This window comes from Megascapheus bottae, chromosome 8 (assembly GCF_031878675.1).
Source record: "Megascapheus bottae isolate mThoBot1 chromosome 8, mThoBot2.hap1, whole genome shotgun sequence".
In the NCBI taxonomy this organism is placed as follows: domain Eukaryota; kingdom Metazoa; phylum Chordata; class Mammalia; order Rodentia; family Geomyidae; genus Megascapheus; species Megascapheus bottae.
The window spans coordinates 12,774,062-12,797,596 of NC_143516.1; the positions used below are offsets into that span (position 1 = coordinate 12,774,062).

Sequence of the window (23,535 nt, forward strand, 5' to 3'; positions counted from 1 at the left end):
ATAAATTCAAAAACTTTTGAAAATGTTTGCATCTTTAAAATATTTCTTTTGGCTGAATCAATTATGTCTATCACATATATTTGCTTCCTACTCAATGATACCTAAAATAAACTTATATGTAAACTTTTATATCCAATAGTGCATATTATAAAATGTAAACAAATGCTTTAATGAAAAGAGTAAAGCGAAAAAGATGCATAACAGATTATGTGAAAAAGTTAAAATGTCTTACACATACCTTTAACAATCACGTGAAATAGAAAAGCAACCTTGTTAGCTATCAATTGTCCTCTGATTACCTTTTAATAGTTTTAAGCAATTTTTCATAGGAGACTAATGTCATTAACACTGATCTTAATGCTTTACTTTTTCTTTGTGGTTTTAACAACAAATATCAGATTAGCCCACATGAAGAGATTGCTTACTTCTAGATCCACGAGTGGTTTCTTTCTAGTAATCAATCATGCCCTATCCACTGTTGTAGACAATTAGCATTATAATCCATTACAGGAATAATTTAGTTACCAAAGTGTACATATTTTCCTTTCCTTCTGCTTATTCAAGTCTTGCAAGGGTATGTACATATTTATAGTATATTTCCACAGAAAATATTTTGTAGGTCATCAGATTAGACATAGAATGATTGACAACAGACACTTGTAATTTCCTACACCACATGTGCAGTGAGATTTAATTTGCTCATCACCTGAGTGAATCAGAACTATCAGCAAATACAGGGTATTTTCAAAAGGGAGCTCAGCATTTTACTGAAATAATGAAACAGTGTTGTTTTAGCAATTTTAATTAAATAATGCAAAGATACATTTGGTTAAACATTTTATAAAAATCCAAGCAAAATTAAAAACAGCCAATTTCAACTCATCTACAAATTTAACCAATAACTGTTTTGGCCAAATTCACCTTTAGCTGAATGAATGAGAAAAGGGACAAAGGACTTCGAAGTAGTCTCCTCACCACAATGGAGGTTTTCCCACTTCCCACACTGCATGGTCACTACACGGAAACTTCCAGAATGATAAGCAGTTCCGTCTGTCATGCTCCACACTTTTCTTTTTAATGAAAAGTGACATATCACTTTGTTTTGTTTTTGACAAAATATAAACGAAACACAAGTATTTAATAACAAGAATCCAAGAGTAGCCCATACACAAATCAACTATGTGTATGTTTTGATTATTTAAAGCCCACCATTCAGCTTAATCTAAAGATATGGTAACAAAGTTTCTTTTTCACGAATGATACTGATGCCCAGTCAGTTTAAGGAAAGGAGAGTCCAAGACAGCTGTTATAATCCAATCCAGTGACACAAATTTAACCATTTCAGCTTAGGACTTCTGACTTATTGCCTCTCCCCTGAAACAGGTCAAACACTGATGGCAGATACAACGGCACAAAATCTTTTGGCATATGAAAGTTTAATACAGGAATGATCCAAGAAATAGTCCCTGCATGCCTCCTCAACATCTCTCTTTGTGTCTTCATCTGTCAGCTCATGGCCGGCACACACAATGTGCTCCAGTTTGAGAGTGTGTGAACACTCCCCAGGCAAAGCCACGTGACTGAGGTAAAACAGTGCATGATTGTGCTAGGAAAGAACAGTTTTCAGTGATGAACACCCCATTAATGTTAACTTTCCTATGTAAATCAATGAAATAGAAAGGAAAATGATCTTTCCTTCTGGATAAGTTGGATTTAATGGATTTTGATGGTCAGAATTGGTACCACTTCTTATCTTTGTATTTCAACATCATCTAAAGAAGAAAAAAAAAGAAAAATATGTTTTGAAAATGCTAGAACAACAGTATCTATAACTAGCTTTAATATTTTTCCAAAACACTCTATCACTCTGAAACTTTCTGTAGAATTGCCACATTGGTTACTTCAAATCAATTTAGTGAAAGTAGTAAGTAGTTTTATGAAAAAAATAACTAGTCACTATGTTAGTCAAGTCAAATTCTATTTTAGAGGTGACATAATACATGACAGATTTTCTTCTTGAAAATTTGGTGATAATTGTGATAATTTGGTAACTAATATATTATTCTACAAATAAGGTAATTTTCAGGTCTCTAATTTGAAGTAAACTGAGGAATTTCACATTTGAAGACTGATTCCATTACCTATCACTATGACTGTGATTGTCTCAATGTCCTGTTTTCATTAGACTCTGAAATATTTGACAGAAGGGAAAAGCTTTTGTTACGTAAGCATGTAGATAGATTGAAAAATTAACTGAAGTACTGGGGCGAGAGAGTGTAGCCTGGTGGAAGAATGCTTGCCTAGTATGCACGAAGCCCTGGGTTCGATTCCTCAGTACCACATACTCAGAAAATGCCAGAAGTGGTGCTGTGGCTCAAGTGGTAGAGCTCTAGCCTTGAGAAAGCCCAAGGATAGTGCCCAGATCCTGAGTTCCAGCCCGAGGACTAGCAAAAAAAAAAAAAAAGTAACTGAAGTACTATATACCTTAGGGATCTCACACAGCAAAGTAAAGGGTTAGGAACACAAAATTCCTTCCTTAGCTTATAACTGAGATGCCTGTGGGCACTGTACAAGTATTCAAGAAGGATCTCTGCAGCCATGGCTTTATTTCCTAGATCAAGTTCTCTCTTTCATGTATTGTAATTTTTGCCATTGTTGAGTAAAGAGATGACTTCTGTTTGAACAATTTAAAGGAGACTACTACCATAATTAGATTCTCCAGTGTACAAATAACCTTCATATGCCTGATTCAGACAACAGATTCAAAATAGCCCCAATGATCAGATTAGGAACTAATATGGGAAGTAAGCCAGTGCAAAGCACAAAGGAGTGGAGATGTGTGCCAAAATTAAAAAATGTGCATTTTACACAAAAGCTTTGAAAAGTTCCATTTTTAAAGAGCATTATGTCTGTCAGTAGGTCATTTAGGGATCCCTACTTTATGGCATCTCTTTCTGAGCTCATGCAAAAAGCATTTTCTAACCCTCCATATGAATTAGTTTAAAACATGAAACATGGACTTAGTAGATTTTTATTTCAATTGGAATGTTTACTACTGTAATATATTTTGATCTACCAGGGGGAAAAATCAAAGAGACACATTATTTTCTTCTCTAGGTTAAAATTTTGAGGAAGATTCTGAGGAATTAAGGAAAATTAGTATTTTTATTGCAGTCTGTAAGAAACGATTATAAAGCTGCTAGTTTAGTTTATAAAGATTCTGAGGGGGAGCACATTTCTTAAAAATACATAAACTTTACTAAGATCAAAGGACTACTGAGATGTCCTTGTAATGGTTCCCTCTGGTGGCAAAACTAAGGAATCTGCAATTGTACCAAGGACATAAGAAAGTTGATGTGTAGAAATACAACAGCTAGAGAAATACATTCACTGTAATGTTTGCCTTTCCAAGGGTCTTTTAAGAAATCTGCTGGCAGACGTACCTCATGAGCATGTTTAGAAAATGAATCTGCACTTGATAGCATAGCTGCAGTTCTTTCTTCCAAGTCACTAAGTTTCTGCCCTCTTTCATCCAGTGCTAGCCTCGCTCTTGCTAATTCTCCAACAACTCCAGATGCTGCTCCTTTCACACCTTCTATACCACCAGGACCAGGGATGTGCTGTGCAAGGCTCCTTGAAGCTTTCCCAGATGATGACTCTCCAACTGAAAGGATGTGAACAACAAAAGAGCAAAGCAAAAAGGGAGGGTTCATTTGGTAGAGTACCTGCCTAAGAAGTACAAATGAGGCCTGGAGTTCAAATCCTAATATTGTCAGACAAACAAACAAACAAAAAATAAAGAAAAAAAGGAAAAAGTGGAAAATTTACATAAAATCCTTCTAGCTAGGTGCCAGTGGCACATGCCTCTGATTGTAGCTAATCAGGAGGCTGAGATACAAGGATCACAGTTCAAAGCCAGTCCTGGCAGGAAAGTCCCTGAGACTCTTAGCTCCAATTAATCAAAGAAAAAACTGAAGTGGTGTTGTGGTTTAAGTGGTACAGAGTCAGCCTTGAGCAAAAAAGAAAAAAAAAAAAGAAAAAAAGAGCCCAGGGACAACATCCAGGCCCAGAGTCCAGGCCCCAGGACTGGCAAAATAAAAAGAAAAAAGAAAAAAGAAACAAAAATCGCACACACATACACAAAAATGTGTATATGACAGTATTAAAATATAATTTTTGCATTGACTGACATTATAACTGAAAATATAAGTATAATTAACATACTCTTATTAAGATGATTTTAATAATTTCCAGGTACCTTTTCAGGCACAGAAAAATACAATATTGGGTTGGGAGTTTGGCCTTGTGGTACAGTGCTTGCCTAGCATGCACAAAAGATCTGGGCTCTATTCCTCTGTACCACATACATAGAAAAAGCCAGAAGTGGTGCTGTGGCTCAAGTTGGTTGAGCATTACCCATGAGAAAGCCCAAGGACAGTGCTCAGACCCTGAGTTCAAGCCCTAGGACTGGTAAAAAGAGAAAAAGAGAAAAAAAAGAAGGAAAAATACAATGTCCATTAAATATATTTCTCTATAGTACTTCAAATAGCAGAATTTTTCTTTGAAGGAGTATTTGAACTGCAAAATGAGCAGGTAATTGTTTAAATGAGTAACTACATGTAAATGAAAATTTATATAGCTAAAGATTATTAACTTAGAGGACTAATTTTACTTCAAATATGTACATTTATATTTAAATATACAGATTTGCTTTAATCTATTTCTCTTTTGAGAAAAGTCTCTTACCAGGCACCAAGACTGGCCTCAGCCTTCTGAGCTGGGAATATAGGTGTGTGCACCTACACATCGAGCCTACTCCCAACTTCTCGCTGTATAAACATACTATCCTCAGAGCTAAAAGTACTCCACATTAATCTCACACATCTGTAGATATACAGTATTTCTGTCTCCATTTATCTTTTACTTACCAAACAGGTCTTCAAACAGACCTTAGGATTGTTTCCTTTCACTTCACAATTCAGGTCCTGAATATCTAACATCTATAACACTGTAAGTCTTAAAAGTCATTAAAGGCTTATTTATTCCAATCCATCCCCTTCTCTTTAAGCTTATGTTTGTTTCTTTTATAAAACAATATAACTGACATGCCATAAAATTGTCCCTTAGGGTAAAAACAACTCACAAATCTGAAGTGCCACTGGCTAATTCCAGGGCACTTCATAATTCCAAAAGAAGCCATGTTAGCAGGTTTTTTTTTTTTTTTTTTTTTTTTTTTTTTTTTTTTTTGTGCCAGTTCTGGGGCTTGAACTCAAGGCCCGGACTCTATCCTTGGCCACCCTTTTGCTCAAAGGTTAATGCTCTACCATTTGAGCCACAGCACTTCTTCCAGCTTTTTCTGTATGTGGTACCAAGGAATTGAACCCAGGACTTCATGAATGCTAGGGGAGCACTCTACCACTAGGCTACGCTCCTGGTCCTTAGCAGTCATTTTCTAGTCCTCTTCTTCCAAGTGCTTCTTTATCACTAATTCTTTTTATTGCCAATTCTGGTGCTTGAGCTTAGGGCCTGGAAACTGTCCTTGAGCTTTCTCAAGGGTAGTGCTCTACCACTGGAGCCACAGCACCACTTCAGCTTTTTCTGTGTATGTGGTACTGAGGAATTGAACCCAGGGCATGAGCATGCTAGGCAAGCACTCTACCACTAGGCCATGTTCCCAGCCCTTAATTAATTCTTTCTCTATAAATCTGCCCATTCTGACCATTTCATGCAAATCATGCATGTTGCCTTATGTGGCTACATTTTCGGTGAGAACAGTGTCACAGTTTATCAGGTGATAGTTATTTGGTTAATTTCTACTTTTGGCCTATTATGAATGAGGTTATCAGTGAACATTTGGAGATTTTGTGTGAACAGAGGATTTTTGTTCCCAAGAGGGAAACTGCTTGCTGAGTCATAAGTAACTGTTTAACATCAAGGAATCATTAGAGTTCTCAAGAGGATGCACCATTTTTCATTGCTAACAGTAGGTAGCCTTCTAACTTCTCCACATCCTTGCCAGTATTTTTGGAGGTTATGTGTGATGGATTACATACTGAAGATGTTTTAGAAGTTAAAGTCATTGCTGTAGTTTGATTCTAAATATCATTTATGGTGTCCTGTGTTGTCAGTTTGGTCTCAGCTGATGGCACAGTTGGAAACTGGTGGAACTTTTAGGATTCAGGGCCTAGAACAGGGAAGAAGCTGGGTTCCTTGTGGTGTGCTCTGGAAGCGGGTAACGGGACCTTCCCACTCCCTCCCCAGAAGACCCCCTCAGCTTCCTGGATGCCATGAGGAATAGCTGTGCTCCATCATGTTCTCCCATTGCCACAGACCTAGCAGAGTCACAGACTGACCACAGACTGAAGACAAGAACCAAGACAAACCTTCCCTCCTTTTAAGATGGTTCTCAGGTAATTTTGTCAAAGAAACATACATCTAACACAGTTATCAATTAAAGTAATCATAGAAATAAAAATAAGGGCCAGGAGTTTGGCCTAGCGGTAGAGTGCTTACCTAGCATGCATGAAGCTCTGCATTCGATTCCCTGATAGATACCACATACACAAAAAATCTAGAAGTGGTGCTGTGGCTCAAGTGGTAGAGCCCTAGCCTTGAGAAAGCTCAAGGACAGTCACCAGGCCCAGGGTTCAAACCCCAGGACTGGACAAAATAAAAAAATCAATCAATCAATCAATCAATAAATAACATAATATGTAGCATAAAGAAAATACTACCTAAATAAATAATTCATTTGAAGTTGTGACTACTTCTTTTTAAGTTTCTTGAAGTAATTTATTCCTCATTCCTTGAGAAAAATATTTTCTTTCTGACTTGGAATAAAATGACAGAATAATTTTATGTGTGATATTATACATTAGTGTATTTGTATACTATAAATTGTGTGATATGTTACTTGCCGTGACAAAAAAGAAAAAGAAACCAAACTTATACATGTAAGAAGTTTATAGCACTGGAATATTTCTTTCTTAAAGATATATCATCTTAATTAAATAAATGTACTCACATAATTCTTCTCTGTCCAGAGACTGGGCACCACCTCCGAACAAGCCTTTAAAGAATCCTCTGTTCGGTGCTTCAGGTGTTTCCACAGGAGTGAAGAGTTCACCCAACATTTCCTTTAAAATCAAAAGAAACTGTAGTTGTTAAAGCTTCCAGGAAACTAAAATAACAAAATAACCACTCTAAAAATCTTTCATGTTAGCCTGTAATATTACATGTTGAGATTTAGGACGAACTTGATGCTTTCTTCTTTCACTGGATGAATGTATTTTTATTGAAGGCAAAGGCAGACTTCTACTTAGACAAGACAATGTTCTTGTTGCTGGTATTTTTGAGACAGTGTTCACTATGAGTTCAGGCTAACCTGGAGCTGCATTCTCTTGTCTCTGCTTCCTTGAGTACTAGGATTACAAGTGTGTGACATGAGGCCTATGAAGATTTAATTTTTTTCACTAAGTATTCACATAACTTATCAATAATTGATAATTACGTTACTAATTATGTGTCCTTACATCAGGAAGAAGAAAAATTTTATATTAAGCAGGCCAAGAAGTTCAATGTAGTTACGATATTATGCAGTTTTAGAGTTAAACTGAGTCAGAAAATCACTTATTTAGACACACTTGCTTCCTTCTTCATAAACATTACTAAGAAGAGAATTATGAAAATATATATCTGGAATTTCAGAAATCTAGCAGGAAGCTGGTAAGAGCTCCTTCCACACTGCCAGACTTTTGAGTTAGTCATACCCTATCACAGAGTAATAGGACACAATGTTTTACTTACTTCGCTTAAAACTATTGTTCATATTTCATTACTTATTAGTTGTTTAATGAACTCCCTTCTTTTCATTTCCTTCTCTTTTCTACTTTTCTTCTTCCTTCCCCTTTTTTCTTTTCTCTTTGTTTGTCAAGCTTCCTTCTCCTCCATTCCACTTCTCTTCCCTTTTCTTGAGCCATGCTCCTGTCCTTTAGCGTTCAATGGTGTGTGTGTGTGTGTGTGTGTGTGTGTGTGTGTGTGTGTGTGTGTGTGTGTGTGTCTAATTAAGTCTCATATTTTTGCCTAGATCAAACTTGGGGTTAAAATCCTCCAGCATTCACCTACTATAACCCAGCTTGTTTTTGAGACAGTTGACCTTTGTCCTGGCTGGCGTCAATCTACCCTCTTCCTCCTATTCCCTGTCCTGAGCTGGGATTACAGGCATGTATCATCATATCTGGCTTTTCAAAAGCGATTACAAACAGCAGATGTTTATAATTTTGTTGAAGTTATTGATTTATCTTTTTACAAGTGATACTTTTAACATCACAGTTGTTATATATCCAAAATAATAAGAGATTTTGTTTCTTTCCAGAAGTTTTATAGTTTTTTTAAGTGTATGATCCACTATGATCCCCTGTGAGAATATTTTTGTATATAGCATGAGGTGTAGATAGAAGCTCATTTTTTTTTCACTTCAGCATCCATTAATTCCAGAGATATTTGTTGAAAAGGCAGTATTTCTCTGTTGAAATGCCTTTTCCAAAAATCTGTTGTCCATAGAAACATACATATAATTTATTTCTGGATACTCTATTCTGATCTACTGACTTAACTGTCCATTTGATGCCAATACCATGTTCCTTTGATTACTCTAGCCTTACTATGATTCTTAAAATAAGGCTCTTGAATTTTGTTGCTTTTCAGAGTAAATTGTCAGAAAAAAACACTTTTTTTTTTCATTAATGGCCTTTGAATTCAGGGCCTTGAACTTGTTAGGTAAGCTCAACCACCTGAGCCTCTAGTCCACTCTGCTCCAGTTATTGAGATAAGGTCTTACTTTTTGCTAGGCTGCTCTAACTGTAATACTTATGCTTCCTGATACAGATGGAATGACAGGCATGGCTTCCCATGCCCAGCCATTTTATTGAGATGGGATGTTAAGAACATTTTTCCTGGGCTAAATTTGAACTGGAGTCTCTAGATCTCTGCCTCGTGAGTAGCTAGGATTCTAAGTGTGAGACATCAGTGCCCGGCTAACAGTTGGTCAATTTTAGCAACAAACAACATCAAAATGAATCCCACTGGAATTCTAATTAAATCTACACATTTGACTTTCATCTTTGAAGAAACAATTATTTATTTACCTGAAGATTTTCACATGTCTCCTGACTATATGTAAGTCTCTGGATTTCCGTGGGTGAAACAAGATATAATGCTTGTCCATTGTTGGTGAAGCAGAACGTTCTGGCTATCCGCATATTGGTAAGGGGTAAGTAATATACATCCAACAAAGGCCTTAAACTGGGCAAACTTGAGAAAAATGTTAAGAAATTGTTAATGATAAACAGGTTTTAGTTGTAAATAAATTAATATGGAAGTTAAAAATGGCTGGGATTTTGTGATTTAGATGACTGACAGCCCTTAGTGAAAGGAAGAGAAAATAATTTATATCCCTTGTACAAGCATTCACTATTAGGTGGAGGAAACTGAATTTTCAGAGTAGAAGGCTACGACCAAAGACCATTTTTAAAACTGGATTTAATTTTTTTGTGTTCGCTGAGGAGGAAATGCTGCATGACCTAAGGAGGAAACTGTTGTATGTGATCTGAGGGAGTGTTGTGGGCGAGGAGGAAATACTGTGTATTCTGTGGAAGAAGTGATGTGTGTTTAAGAACATCTCATTCTTACCTGAAAGTCATAATATGACCATTTGCACAGAAACATGCAAGGCAGATGCTGTTGCTCAATGTTACAATATCTCCTCGGAGTACAAATGAGGTCTCAGTAATGTTCTGCTTATAAGCACAGTTTTGTGTTGGCAGTGAGATCACTTTTGCCTGCTTTTCAGAACATATCACTGCATACTGGTTTTCACTAATTTCCTGAGAAGAGGAGGGGGATACCGAGACAGGCCGCCGCTTTTTCAATTTCTCCTTCTCATCCTTTTCTTCAGGAACATTATGCTCTTTCCAGGGTTCATAGGCAGGTGGTATTAAGCAGCCTGTGGCATCCAGAAAAGCCATCCTCAAGATTGCACCTTTTAGTCTCAATATAGTACCTAAAATATAGAAATTTAGTACATAACTGAAATGTTTTAATCCACAGAGTAAATATGTTTATCAGAAGTTTAGATTCTATAGTTAAAAACATTTATTTTTTATAAATCATAGTTTTTTTTAAATTCTAAAATTATCTTCAAATAGACGTAAAAAGGGGTTTAACATGTCTGTGAACAATGTTTCTTGATCAGAGTCACCCTATATCACAACCCTTCTCCATTTTAAACTGAATTTATACACCAATCATAGGCAAGATTAAAAAATAAAAGCCAAGAATGTAACAGTGTGCAAAGATAACATTACATACCTGTAGCAGATAAATAACACTGACTGACAATTAGTAATTTAATTAAGTAGGGTCAATCTGAGTAAATCCTGTCACCTAGAACTATATCGCCTCTCATAATTATCATTTTTTTAAAGAAATTCTTTTTACTTTAAGATTGCCAGATAAAAGAATATATAAATTTGAATTCCAGGTAAATTTATTTTTAATAAAAGTATGTTTGAAATACATTGCTTTTGAGCACTGTATAGAAAATATATTGAAAAGTATCTGCTATTTGAAACAAAAATTTGACTGGACATCCTATATATTTATTGACTAAACATTAGTAATGACAAGACTCTAGATTTAGCAAGTAGAAAATGAGACACATGGAGTAATTTTAATATTATAGTTTTAAGTAGTATTAATCCTTTTTTAAGAAGTATTAATCTTAAAATATTTTAAAGCTAGTTATATTTTAAGATATTTTAAATCTTAAAATTTTGAAAGTTTTTTTATTAATGAATTTATTAACATTGATTTTTACATCATATTTCAAATGACAAGTTTAACAAACGAGTTCAAGAAGGGATTCTCTATATACAATCACTGGGACTTAGTTTTTAGAACTTAATCCAAATTAGGCTAAGGGTTTGTATGTCATAGAAACATATCAATTTATGAAATTAAACATTATGTCTATAGAGTCATAGTAAATCTTAAAATTTTAAAGCTAGTTTTCTTTCATTTGGTTTACTTAAGAGTTCAGCTTTAAATTTTGATGAGGCAAACTGAATTATCCATGTTAATTTTTCAGTACACATATGGACCTACTATTATGTCCATTTTCTAAAAATGGCCCCAAATGACATTTCAATGTATGGTTTTCCTGCAGTTGGCAAGATTTTTAAGAATGTTTCCCAGTGGTAACCAAAGAGGGGGGTGGGAATAAACAACGTAGGCCAGGCACTGGTAATACTAGCTACTCAGAAGGCTCAGATCTGAAGATCTCAAATCAAAGAAAGCCAGCATGGGCACAGTAAGTCTGTGAGACTCTAATCTACCAATTCAGTATCAGAAGACTGGATGTGGCTCTGTGGCTCAAGTGATAGAGCACTAGCCTTGAACTAAAAAAGCCCAGGCCCAGAGTTAAAGCCCCACAATCAATTTAAAAAAAAAAAAGAGTGACAAAGTAGATTATGTCTTTATTTTTGCCAGGTACTGGGGTCTTGAATTTGGTAGAAGCAAGACTTGATCTGGACTCTAAGTCCTGCTTTCTTTTCCAGATAAGAGTCTTATGCTATTTTTACCCAAAGTTGATTTAAACCTCAATTCTCCTATCTCCATTTCCTGAGTAGCTGGAATTATACATACATATCACAATACCTGACAGTTCCAGGTACTTAAGTGCAAAAAGCTATCTACTTGAGATTTCCATCTCTTCTCACAGTTCCACTACAGAAAATGTGATGTGAGAGCCAATGATGTATGTTTCAATAGGCATCTCATGAAAGAAAAAACAAACTAAACCTCAAAGCTTTCACTACTGGGAAGAAATTTATGAAGTTCCATTTAGCTGTGATAAATATAGATTTTTTTGAATCAAAGTAACTTTACAGTTAATTTTACTGCAAGTTGGAAAACAGCTCACTTTTTATATAATTAAAGGTAAAATCTTATTAAATCCATCTTTCATTTATTGGAAACATTTTTACATAAAACAATGTCAGCTATACAAAATTTAGAAACAAAGTAATGAAGAAAACAAAAATTACTAAATCCTACAAACCAGAGATAATTTGTATTAATATTTTGATTTTCACCTTTCCAAAGTTTTTCTTTTTTTCCCCTATACCTATACATGTATTGGTTACTTAGAATAAGGAATAAGATTAAGAATGTCATTATATAAACTTATTTTGTCAAAATAACAGCTAAATGTGCAGTATACTACTATTAATTGAATAAATCAACGTACTTTTAAAATGATAAAACTTAAGAATTGTAAAAGTCTATCATAGAAATGTCCTACACTGTTGATGGGAGAGCAAACTCATTCAACCACTATGGAAAGCAGTATGGCAGTTCCTCAAAAGACTAAACATAGAGCTCCCCTATGACCCAGCAATTCCACTACTTGGCATTTACCCAATCATCCAGAAACAAAGACATACTAAATTCACCAGCACAACAATGTTTATTGCAGCACTATTTACCATAACAAAGATATGGAACCAACCTAGATGTCCCTCAGTTGATGAGTGGATCAACAAGATGTGGTATTTGTACACAATGGAATCCTATGCTGCTGTCAGAAAGAATGACATTGCCCCATTTGTTAGGAAATGGAAAGACTTAGAAAAGATCATATTAAGTGAAGGAACTTAGGCTCAATGGTTTCCCTCATTTGTCATAATCAGTAGAAACCTTGGGCTCTCCTAGCAGAGATTTGCAATAGAGCAAAACCTTGATACAAAAGGCCATATAGTATGACGCTAAATGAAAGGATCTCTAGGATATAGAAACATAAGCTATATAATGAATGATTGTTGTCTTTAAGGTACTATGTTATCTCTCATCTCTTTTGCTGTCCCTTGGTTATCTCATATTGTTACAGTATCTCACTTTGTTACCTGATATATCGGATATATTTGTATTTGGTTATTTGAAACTGGATAGGGAACAGGGGAAAACAAGATGAGGGGTGGGGGTGGGGAGGGGAGGGAAATGGGGACCAAGACATGTGAGAGGGTATCAATGTATGGGAATTAATGCACCATCTATCTGGCAAATATCATGTATCATCTATTAATTACAATAAAAATATATGGAAAAAAAGTACATTATAGCCATGGATACTTTCACTTGGATGAGCACAAGCGAGCAGTAATGGAAACCAGAGATTTCAGTTATTTCTATACCTAATAAACTCAATAACTTTTGATACAATTCTGTCTTATTTTTAATATGAACGATAAGTCACTTTTTCCTGAAAGACTCTCAGATTTCACACTTGGTAATTTTTAATAAATATTACATCTAAGTATAGAATTTTAGAAATAAACATTTCAGTTTTTCTCTAAATATATAGCATACTTTTTTTTGGTTATAAAGCAGAATATCTGAGCCATTAGGATATATTACTATACTATTTTCCCCTATTTTCTTATATTACATTAGAGCCTAGGGTTTAAGAAGTGCAAAACTTGAATGGCTGTGTAAATGATATTCTGAAATCATATTCCAAGTATTTCTTTATTTAAAACATAAGATTAGCTAGCACTGGTGGCTAACATCTATAGCCCTAGCTATTCAGAAGGCTGAGATGTGAGGAATGCAGTTCCAAGCCATCCTGAGAAGAAAAATCAGTGAGATTCTTATCTCCAATTAATCATTAAAAAAGCCATAAGTTAGAGTTTGGATCAGGCTGAAGTGATAGAGTTTAAGTTTTGAAAGGCTAAGAAAAGCCCTAGTGTTCAGGCTTTGCATTAAAGCACCAGGACCACCCCCCCCCCCCCCCCGCCACACACACACACACACACACACACACACACACACACACACACACACACACGCCCAGGCTACATGTTAAAGCACCAGGGCCAACACACACACACACACACACACACACACACACACACACACAGAAAAGCCCTAGTGTCCAGGCTCTGTATTAAAGCACCAGGACCAACACACAAATACACACCCTGTAAGATTTTACTGCCTTGCTTTTATTTTAGAATTCTTAGCTCAATAATGAAAAGCAAAGGCTTCTAGTTACGCTCCTAGCAAGTCACACCTGGAACTCTAGCTGCACACCAACCATACATACCACTTGGAGACACAATCACTGGCTGCAGAAGTCTTTGTTCTCCCCCTGGGGGAAGGTTCAGGGCAATGACCAGCACTGTTCCCAGCGTAGTTCCAACCCACAGACATGGGCATGGAGACGAATCTGCCTTTCGAGTGTAAGTTTCACAGAAATGAAGAGCAGAGATGGCTTCTCGGGATTCTTTGTCAATGCTGGTTACACTTGAGCTCCGTGATCTGCTGAAGGAATTATCCTTTACATCTGAAATGATTTAAAATGTTGTGAGACTGCTCATGTTAAAGAAAAAAAAATCACACTTTCTGGTATAAACTTTGTCAAGTAGTTAAGTCTGTAAAAAGAAAAACAGAACATTTATGACAGATTTTAATTTCTTGTCAACAGAAAAGAAAGACTTTTATGCTCTCAGACTTTACCTTAAATATAAAATACAAATAAATAAATCTACAGTTAGAATGGAAAAGGATGTTTTCCAGTGAACCTTTGAGTGTGACCTTTGGCATCCTGGCTGCTTCTTGCTTTTCTTGTGTCTCTAATTTCACCGATATCATGTTCTATTCTTATTAGGTAAAACTAGGAAAATAATGGTCCAATCAATTGTCTACATGTTTGTTACCAAATGCATTTGTGTAAGTACTGCAACAATGGACTTATTTTTCCCAATCTGTCCATGAGAATGTCCAAGCTTCCAGTTTTCTTCAGTGCTAAACTATATAAACAGTTATCTAGGGATTTTTTTTTTTTTTGGTCAGTCCTTGGGCTTAAACTCAGGGTCTGGGCACTGTTCTTGAGCTTTTTCTGTGTATATGGTACCAAGAAATTGAACCCAGGGCTTTGTAGCATTCCACCACTAGAGTACACTCCTGGCCCTCTAAGGAATTCATCAACATGTGTAACTGGTATCTCAATATACAAGGCATATTTCCTTTACCCAGCTTTGACTGTTATAATGTGGAGATTTAAAAATTACAATAATAAATCTCTCTTCAGCTACTTTTCTGTGGCCAATCCCAAGCCTATCTCAAGTCCTGGACTTGTTTCTTTAGGGACTGCATTCCAAATGCTTACGGGACATTTTCCCTCTACTTTCTATACTAAGCAAGATCAAGTCATATCCATAACCAAAACACCGAGTTCTTTTCATGAATTTGTCAATACTAACTAACAAGTAACGATATTAACGAACACCTATGTTAATGACAATTTCAGATTTGATTCTTTTCTTCCATTTTATCTACTGAGTGCTGGGATGACAAGTTGTATAGGCTATTTTATTTCAGTGTTGCTTCCTTTCTTCCATTAGCAATTGACTTGGATCACTCTGAGTTCAGGGTCTCATTGCAAATATACCTAGACCGACACATCTTTAGTTTCTCACAGTTAGCACAATCCAATTATATTTCATATGACACCGTTACAAATTTGTTACTTTGGTTCAGAAAGTTCTCTGGGCTTCCATTTGTCTACTTAATCATGCTCACAAAATAGCTTCAATGTACTTTTTGGCTCTATTTCCTTATGTCATACTAGTTCACTTCATTGTGGAATCTCAATACAGCAATCTGAGTTTCTCTAAACATACCCAGAAATAAAACCTAGTGAAAGAATCCATAAAATAAATAGGGGGAAAGTGTAATGGGTAGGAGGATGCAAGAAAACCAGTTCTTTTAAGACTGGGGTGGGTGAAACCATCCTTAATTATTCACACTTCTTATTCAATCAAAATCAGTATCTAAACCAAAATGCATTTAAAAAGAAATACTGCTTTCCATGTGCTACATGAAATTTTATTTTAGCTTTACTGAAATACCATTTTTCTCTATATGTACAAAACTTTAATACTGGATATAAAGCAAATGAATGTGTGAATATATTCACTGTTTATTTAATGAATTATTTGTATAAAAAAGTATTGTGGTATGGTAGAGTACTTAGCAAGTAAAAGACCCTGAGTTCAAACCCCAGCAGCAAAAACAAAAACAAAAGCAAACAAACAAAAATCCAGAAGTAGCATGGAAGAACTGCTGTGAAAGAAGAAATGGTGCCTATCACATTCTCACTCCAAAGCCAGTAAGGATGGCTTTTACCAGGAGCAATTTGCTGCAATGGAGAAAACTAGTAATTTAGTTTAAAAAATATTCTGTTAGTACAAAATTAAGTTTATAAGTTATAGATTTCCAAACAGGTTTAAGGTGGTTGGATGGACATAGTGTTTTTGATCAAAATCTATTTGCACAAATTTGAATCTCATATCAATCATGTTCACATAAAAAAGGATGAAAGGGCTGAATGTATTATTTTGATTTGCTTCAACTTTTATAAAATTATAATTACTGTTTATTATTACATTGCTATAATGTATATCATTATATGTCATTAAATTATATAATCTGCATTATAATTCCTAGTTTTTCTGTTATAAAGAGTTAGTTCATTTACTTTCTTCCTCTTCTTCTTCTTCTTTTTTTTTTTTGTGGGGCATAGGGCTTGAATTCTGGGCCTGTGCACTGTCCCTGAGCTCTTCCGCTCAAGGCTTCTGCTCTACCCTAGGGCCTGCACACTGTCCCTGAGTTTTTCAGCTCAAGGCTCCTGCCCTACCCCTTGAGCCACAACTCCACTTCCCCTTTCCTTGTGATTAACTGCAGATAGGAGTCTCATGTTCTTTAGTGCTGGGCTGGCTTTGAACAGAGGTCCTCAGATCTCAGCCTCCTGAGTTGCTTGGATTATGGGTGTGGGCCACCTCACCTAGCTCAGTTCCTTTACTTTCTATATTTGTTAGCTGTTTTACTTACCTAAATCAGGCTTTAGATCAGTTGGCAAACTTAACTTCCTTGACATCTTTGCTGAAAAATAAAATACATTTTAATAAAATCAGAAAAACATTTAATTCATACTTATTATACCAACTAATTTTCCAGATAGAAGTGAATAACTTTTTATACTAAGACTAAATGCTACAGGAACTAAAGTATGATTAATAATATTAAGAGTGGAAAGTAAATCTTACTTCCAACTTTCAAAAAGTTGTACTTATGTAATATCTTTCTGTCTTGAAGTTCTTAAGGGAGCCTTTTAATGTTAACATTGAGCTACTGGTTAGGTTTACAGGAAAGTGCTAGACTTTTCTCAGAGAAAAGCCACTGAGAAAGAAAAGCTGCAGATAAGGCAACAGAGACATGAGACCAAGCTCAGGTATGTAACAGAATCTTCCCAACTTGTCACCTTCATAGCTGTTGGGCTTGTTCTTTAAAGTTACTTTTTAGAAGATAGGGCAAACCTACATCTACAAATTACTTGATTACATCACAGAAATGTCTGACAATACCATCACTTGACAAAAGTTCACACTTCCATTTATAATACAGTGAAAATAAAGAAAAATCAAGTCATGCTTAACACAAAATTATGGTACTTACAAAACTACAAGTATTTTTATGTAGAACTTGAAAAATTAAGAGCTAACATGTAAACTTACTATAATTCACTTTCCATCCTTAAAATCAGTTATTGTCTTAATCTGTAAGTGATTTAAAGTTAGCAGCTGTTGCACTATATCTATTATGTTAGTGGTAGTGCATGCGTAACAGAATAGTGCTCTTGATATGAAATTTTGAAAAGGTATTTGTTAATATACGGATGCATATATTTGGTTAAATTTTGGACTGTTAGGAGATATTTAAAGCACAGACCCTGCTAGTCCATAAGGGCGCCATGTAAACAAAGAGAAATCCAGTCATAGTATATAACTTCCACATCTAAAAAAATGACAAATGCAGCATTAGGAAGGAGGTATTAGGCAGATTGGAAGGGATCAGGGACAAGGGTGTGTCACCTTGTTACCTCAAGCTTCATTAACCTAATTAGTATTCTTCAACAACAACAATGGGTCAAATTTATGTATCAATCACCCCAATTCCATTAACTTAGTAAAATTTTGTTAAAAAATAAAATGCAACACAAAATTTAAGTAGATAAAATTGATGGTAGCTTGATTTCACATACATGGTTGCTATTGTATTTGATAAGCAATATACTTAAAACTAGACACAAAATTATATCTCTAAACAGTCCTCTATTAAGCAATATTAAGAGTTGGAAAAAAATCAATTTTTTTTGTGTGTCAAATCTTATAAGTCTAACATACATAGATTAATTTGTAGTAACTATACAATATGAATGGCATCAGAAGTAGAAAATCAACCTGACACATTCTACAGCTTTCCTAGAACTAGAAGATATGGATGCCACTTCTTCAAACTCTAACTCAGCTTTAACTTATCCTGAGTCACAGGGACCTGTTCTTCTCAAACTTGAATGTGCACACCTATCACAGGACAGGATCTTCTTGACCTGTACATTCTGACTTTGTTCTGCACTAGGGCCTCAGAGGAACTTCTCAAAAGTGACAAGCAGATGGTGATGTTGTTGGTCTGTGGACCCCGGTTTAAGTGACAAGGAGCCCTAGATTACAATTACAGGGTAGGAACCAAGACAAATTTATTAAACTGTGGTGTGTGTGTGTATGTGTGTGTGTGTGCACTTATTAAGCTCACAACAAATTTATGGCCAAGCTTCAGTATCTAGCTTGATAAAAATGTAAATATATCAAGTGTATTGGTTAAGAATGAGCTTGGAAACATTAACTTTAGATTTGATCCACTTCAACCAATAATTAGATATGCAATGTTAGGCCAATCGCTTAACTTTCTAGACCTCAACAATCTGCCAAATAAGGGCTGAAAGTTGAGATGATTCTGTAAGACAATATAAACAAATGACTGAGGTGAATACCTGACTCATAATTATTTAATAAATGTTACTTATTAATATTAATAAGCTGGGTTATTACAGATAATAAAACACTACACAAATAAGCTGTCATTATACTTTCAAGTAATCTAATGTTCCTTCATTTTATGGTAATGGCTCAAGTAACTAAACAAGGTACTGGCTAATAATCAGACATGTCATTAATAAAACTCAAAGTACATTTTAAGAATTGTTTTTGAAAAACGAATTCATTCTTAGTAAAAAGAATTTTAAAAGTGCACATTTTTTTTGCCAGTCTTGGGCCTTGAACTCAGGACCAGGCTACTGTCCTTGGGTTTTCTCAAGGTTAGAGCTTTGCCACTTGAACCACAGTACCACTTCCAGCTTTTTCTATGTATGTGATACTGAGGAATCGAACCTCGATCTTCATGCATGCTAGGCAAGCACTTTACATCTAGGCCAAACTCTCAGCTTAACAATGCACATGTTTTAAAACATTGTTTAACATTCTACCAGGCAGAAATAAGATTAGCTGAACATCCCTTTAGGGTCTTTCTTGTATAAATACAGAGATAAACATCTATAGATTCTGCACTACCTCTAGTAACTCTAGGTTCAGATTTCTCTCTCAGTATGCCGTGATAGAGGAGTTAAGATCACTGACTTAATAAAATTCTTTTCCAACCAGTCCTGACAGAGGTCTCTTCAGGGGATCTATGAGATTTCTTTTGTTTCACTGACAATTTATGTTTTTCAATAGTAGATTAAATGTTAATTTTTTTTTTTTTGGCTAGTCCTGGACTTGGGCTCAGGGCCTGAGCACTGTCCTTGGGTTTTTTTTTCTAAAGTTCTACTACTTGCGCCACAGCATCAGTTCTTGCTTTTTTCTATGTATATGATGCCAAGGAATCAAACCCGGGTTTTTGTGCATGTTAGGCAAGCACTCTAACACTAGGCCAAACTCCCGGCCCCTAGATGTTAAATCTTATCACAAAATTGGATATAGAGAAATAAACTATGTCAGTTTATAAAGTACTTGACAAGGCAAAAATAGGGCAACCTCCACTTAAAAAAAGAAAAAGTTGAGACATTAGCTCTGCTTCTATGCAACAGAATCATATGATTAAATAGTGAGGCAGAAAAGCATAGTGAGGCTGATCACTAGTGGCTCATGTCTAGTAATTCCATCTACTCAGGAGGCTGAGATCTGAGGACTACAGTTGGAAGCCATTCAGGGAAGGAAAGTCCATGAGAATCTCATCTCCAATTAACCAGACAGACAGACACACAGACAGATACACACACACACACACACACACACACACACACTCTAAATGGAGTTGTAGCTCAAGTGATACAGTACTAGCCGTTATCACAAAAGTACAAAGATCAGCACAAATACACCCAAAAAATAAAAGAGGAAGATTTTAACACAAACAAAATTATATGTTAAAAATTACTACACATACACACATATACACTAACTTAACTTTGAAAAGACTAATAGGCTCTAAAAATATAACTACAAACATTGGCATAATAAATTCACTGTTAATATAGAAAAATAATCAAGAAAGTTACTAAAGAACTATCCTTCCAATAATATCCTCAGAGGTAGTAAATTTGTTAGTAGTGTTTCAAATACTTCAGCTCTAATACAAGAAGGTGGCTAATGCATTAAATAAAGATAACCTAAAGAGCAAATGCTGAAACTTATTTTACAAATTTAATTATTCTAAGTCCCTCTTATTTATAGTAAAGTTCCTAGGTAATTTAATTCTAAAGCTGCTCACTTAAATATGCAGAAAAGTTTTAATTTTCTGTATTATGTTACAATAAAAGTACCTTTAGCATACTCTTTGGATAGAGCGTGCCAAGAAGGAAACTGGTTGAAAAGTATTGTTATGGTTCTAGTACATAATTAAAATGATTTAACCATTATAAGAAGATTCACTTAAGAACACAAATATGTAAAGGTAAGTAATTGAGTCTCTTTAAATGAAAAGCCCTTTGCCAAAGAATAAATCACTTTATGTCCAAAAAATGTGTGGAGGGGCTACCGCCACCACTGTGAATATGGCAACACAGGGTTCAATTTACAGCACACAGACAAGATGGCTGTCATTCTAGAAATTCTTAAACATTGGGAGCTGAGAAAAGGTAATGTTTTCTAGCTGTGGAAGTGGATCTACTTTAGGTGCGATCAATGAATACGTGATAGAGGGCCTGTGGAAAATGAATTATATCCTCTTTATAACAGTATTTTTTAAGGCATTAAATGGAAAATATTCAAACTTTTCTGATCAAGTCCTCCAAGTTTTATTATATATTTTATTTGTCAGTCTTTAAACTTGAGAATCATAAATATCAATTACTTTTAGAATATGAGGAGTAATTAATTCCAAAGTCTATTCATAAAAGCAACTAGAGGGAGCTCAGTGTTTTTCCTGGAGAATGTAGGGAAGGTAAAAAAAAATCTCATTTAAATGCAAACTGGTGTAAATTATAAACTAAAAAAGTCAATAAAAACTTTTGGAAAACTATTTGCTTGAAATTTGGAGTCTTCCAAATGTGAGGAATTATGGGATAAAGGTAGAAAAAATACAAATAAAACAAAAAAGAATATATAACTTCAAAGTCTGAGAGTATAAAACTTTGCTATTTATAGCATAAATTGAACCCTGTTTTGTTTGAAAATAAAACAAAAAATAAAAGTTAACAGAACACACTGTAAGTCAAGAGAAAGAACTGCATTCCCAATTTAACTGATTTGAATAATTATTGTCCCAATGAGTTAAGAAGAAATATAGCCCAAGAGATTATTGCTTAGCATAAGAACAATAAATTAATATATACAAGATGCAATCCACTGGATAATTTTCTGCTGCTGGTTAGCACTGCATATAGCAAGGATTAGAAACAAAATAGAAATTTCTATTTCCTACCTATATCACTGGCTACCATCTTGGAAAACTTTCTGCTTTTGGTCTTCACTGAAAATAATATTTTGATATAAAAATGTCAAAATCTATTCAAAGTAAACTAAAGAAATTAAACAAATAAAAATATTTTGAAACAAAGATACTATACCCTTTTCTATAAAATTATTCATTTTTTGTTCATCATCTGAATTGTGTGGTGATGAAGAACCTACACAAATGAAGACAATGGAAGGAACAGGCACATAGTCAGTCACAAACATTGAGGTGTCACAAAAAAAGTACAAATAAAAGACCTGGCAACTTTGAAAGTAAGCACTTACATATTTGGCCACAAAGAGAGGCCAATTATACAGTTCCTAACAATTCTGATTACACAGATCCACAATATCTTGCATGGCACACATTAACATATGCAAATATTAACTAATAGTTTTTCCTTAAGGAACAACAGTTTGGCAAAAATCAGTGTATATGATATATAAAATAACAAAGAAAAATATAACTTACAAAGACTTAATAAAATTGCATATACTCCATTATACTTTATACAATCTTCCTAACTGTGAATTACTCTCTACCTCTGAATTTCTGCAATACTTTAAAATAACTGTTAACATCCTATATTTTGAATTACATATATATGCCTTTCTTCACTTAATGAACTAAAAACTATGGTAGGACAACTAAGCCATTTTTGCATCCCCTTTTGATCACTGAAGTGTTTTATATGTAGGCATCCTATAAATATTTGCTGAATAAATGCAAAATGTAGCTAGAAATAAATGCAGAAAATGTGACTAGAATTTAATTACAGGCTGCTTTTCTGGGCTTAAAAGCAATTCCTATAACAGTAATGAAGCATAATAAATTAGATAAAAATCTGACATACTCTTATCTGTTTTCCCTCCCCAAATAATACTTTATTTATCCTGACTGCAAATACCTTGAAAATCTCTGTTCAAGAAAAACCTCAACAATGAATCCAATCACTTCCACTCAGCTTTAAAAGACTATTCGTGCCAGGTGTCTGTTCAGGCCTGTAATCCTAACTACTCAGGAGGCTGAGACCTGAGGATCAAGGTTCAAAGCCAACCCAGACACAAAAGGACCTGAGAGTCTTATTTCCAATTAATCTCAAGAAAATGAGAAGTGGGGCTCAGCTCAAGTGTAGGGTAGTAGCCTACACTACTTCAGTAGGCTGAAGAGCTCAGGGAAAACACCCAGGCCCAGGCCGATTTCAAGCCCTATGACCCACCAAGAAAAAAATAAAACAAAAAAAGATTATTAATGGGGCAGGAATGTGGCATAGTGGTAGAATGCTTGCCTAGCATGGGTTTGATTCCTTGGTACCACATACACAGAAACAGCCAGAGCTGGTGCTGTGGCTGAAGTGGTAAAACACTAGCTTTGAGAAAGCTCAAGGACAGTCCCGAGGCTCTGAATGAAAGCCCCAGGACTGGCACAAAAAACAAAAATAAAAACATAAAAACAAAGATTATTCTTTGAAAAATCTCATATCAAAAACATTACAAAAGCAACACTGAACTTTATAACATGTCCAGGAAGGATTATACGTAAGCTATTTTTTTCCATATAAATAAAACTTAAGACTTAAAAATTGTCACGATATGTTTTGCACATTTTAAAATATTACCATAATTACAC

General features: G+C 35.0%; 1 protein-coding gene across 5 annotated transcripts in view; it reads right to left on the bottom strand.

The window, feature by feature from the left end:
* Positions 1 to 657: 657 nt before the first annotated feature.
* The window catches only part of Stxbp5 (syntaxin binding protein 5), a 95,647-nt gene continuing 72,769 nt past the window's right edge, over positions 658 to 23,535 (bottom strand). For 2 of the 5 annotated variants that reach the window (XM_090337990.1, XM_090337989.1), the window contains exons 20-28: positions 22,019 to 22,078; positions 21,874 to 21,921; positions 16,951 to 17,001; positions 14,162 to 14,401; positions 9,691 to 10,060; positions 9,147 to 9,312; positions 7,025 to 7,136; positions 3,444 to 3,664; positions 658 to 1,772 (exon numbers count right to left, since the gene is read on the bottom strand). In XM_090337990.1, the coding sequence (XP_090194116.1) occupies positions 1,731 to 1,772; positions 3,444 to 3,664; positions 7,025 to 7,136; positions 9,147 to 9,312; positions 9,691 to 10,060; positions 14,162 to 14,401; positions 16,951 to 17,001; positions 21,874 to 21,921; positions 22,019 to 22,078 (1,310 nt within the window). In that variant the 3' untranslated portion in view covers positions 658 to 1,730. The remainder of the gene's footprint in view (positions 1,773 to 3,443; positions 3,665 to 7,024; positions 7,137 to 9,146; positions 9,313 to 9,690; positions 10,061 to 14,161; positions 14,402 to 16,950; positions 17,002 to 21,873; positions 21,922 to 22,018; positions 22,079 to 23,535) is intronic. The other 3 variants (XM_090337993.1, XM_090337992.1, XM_090337991.1) reach the window with 2 other exon arrangements.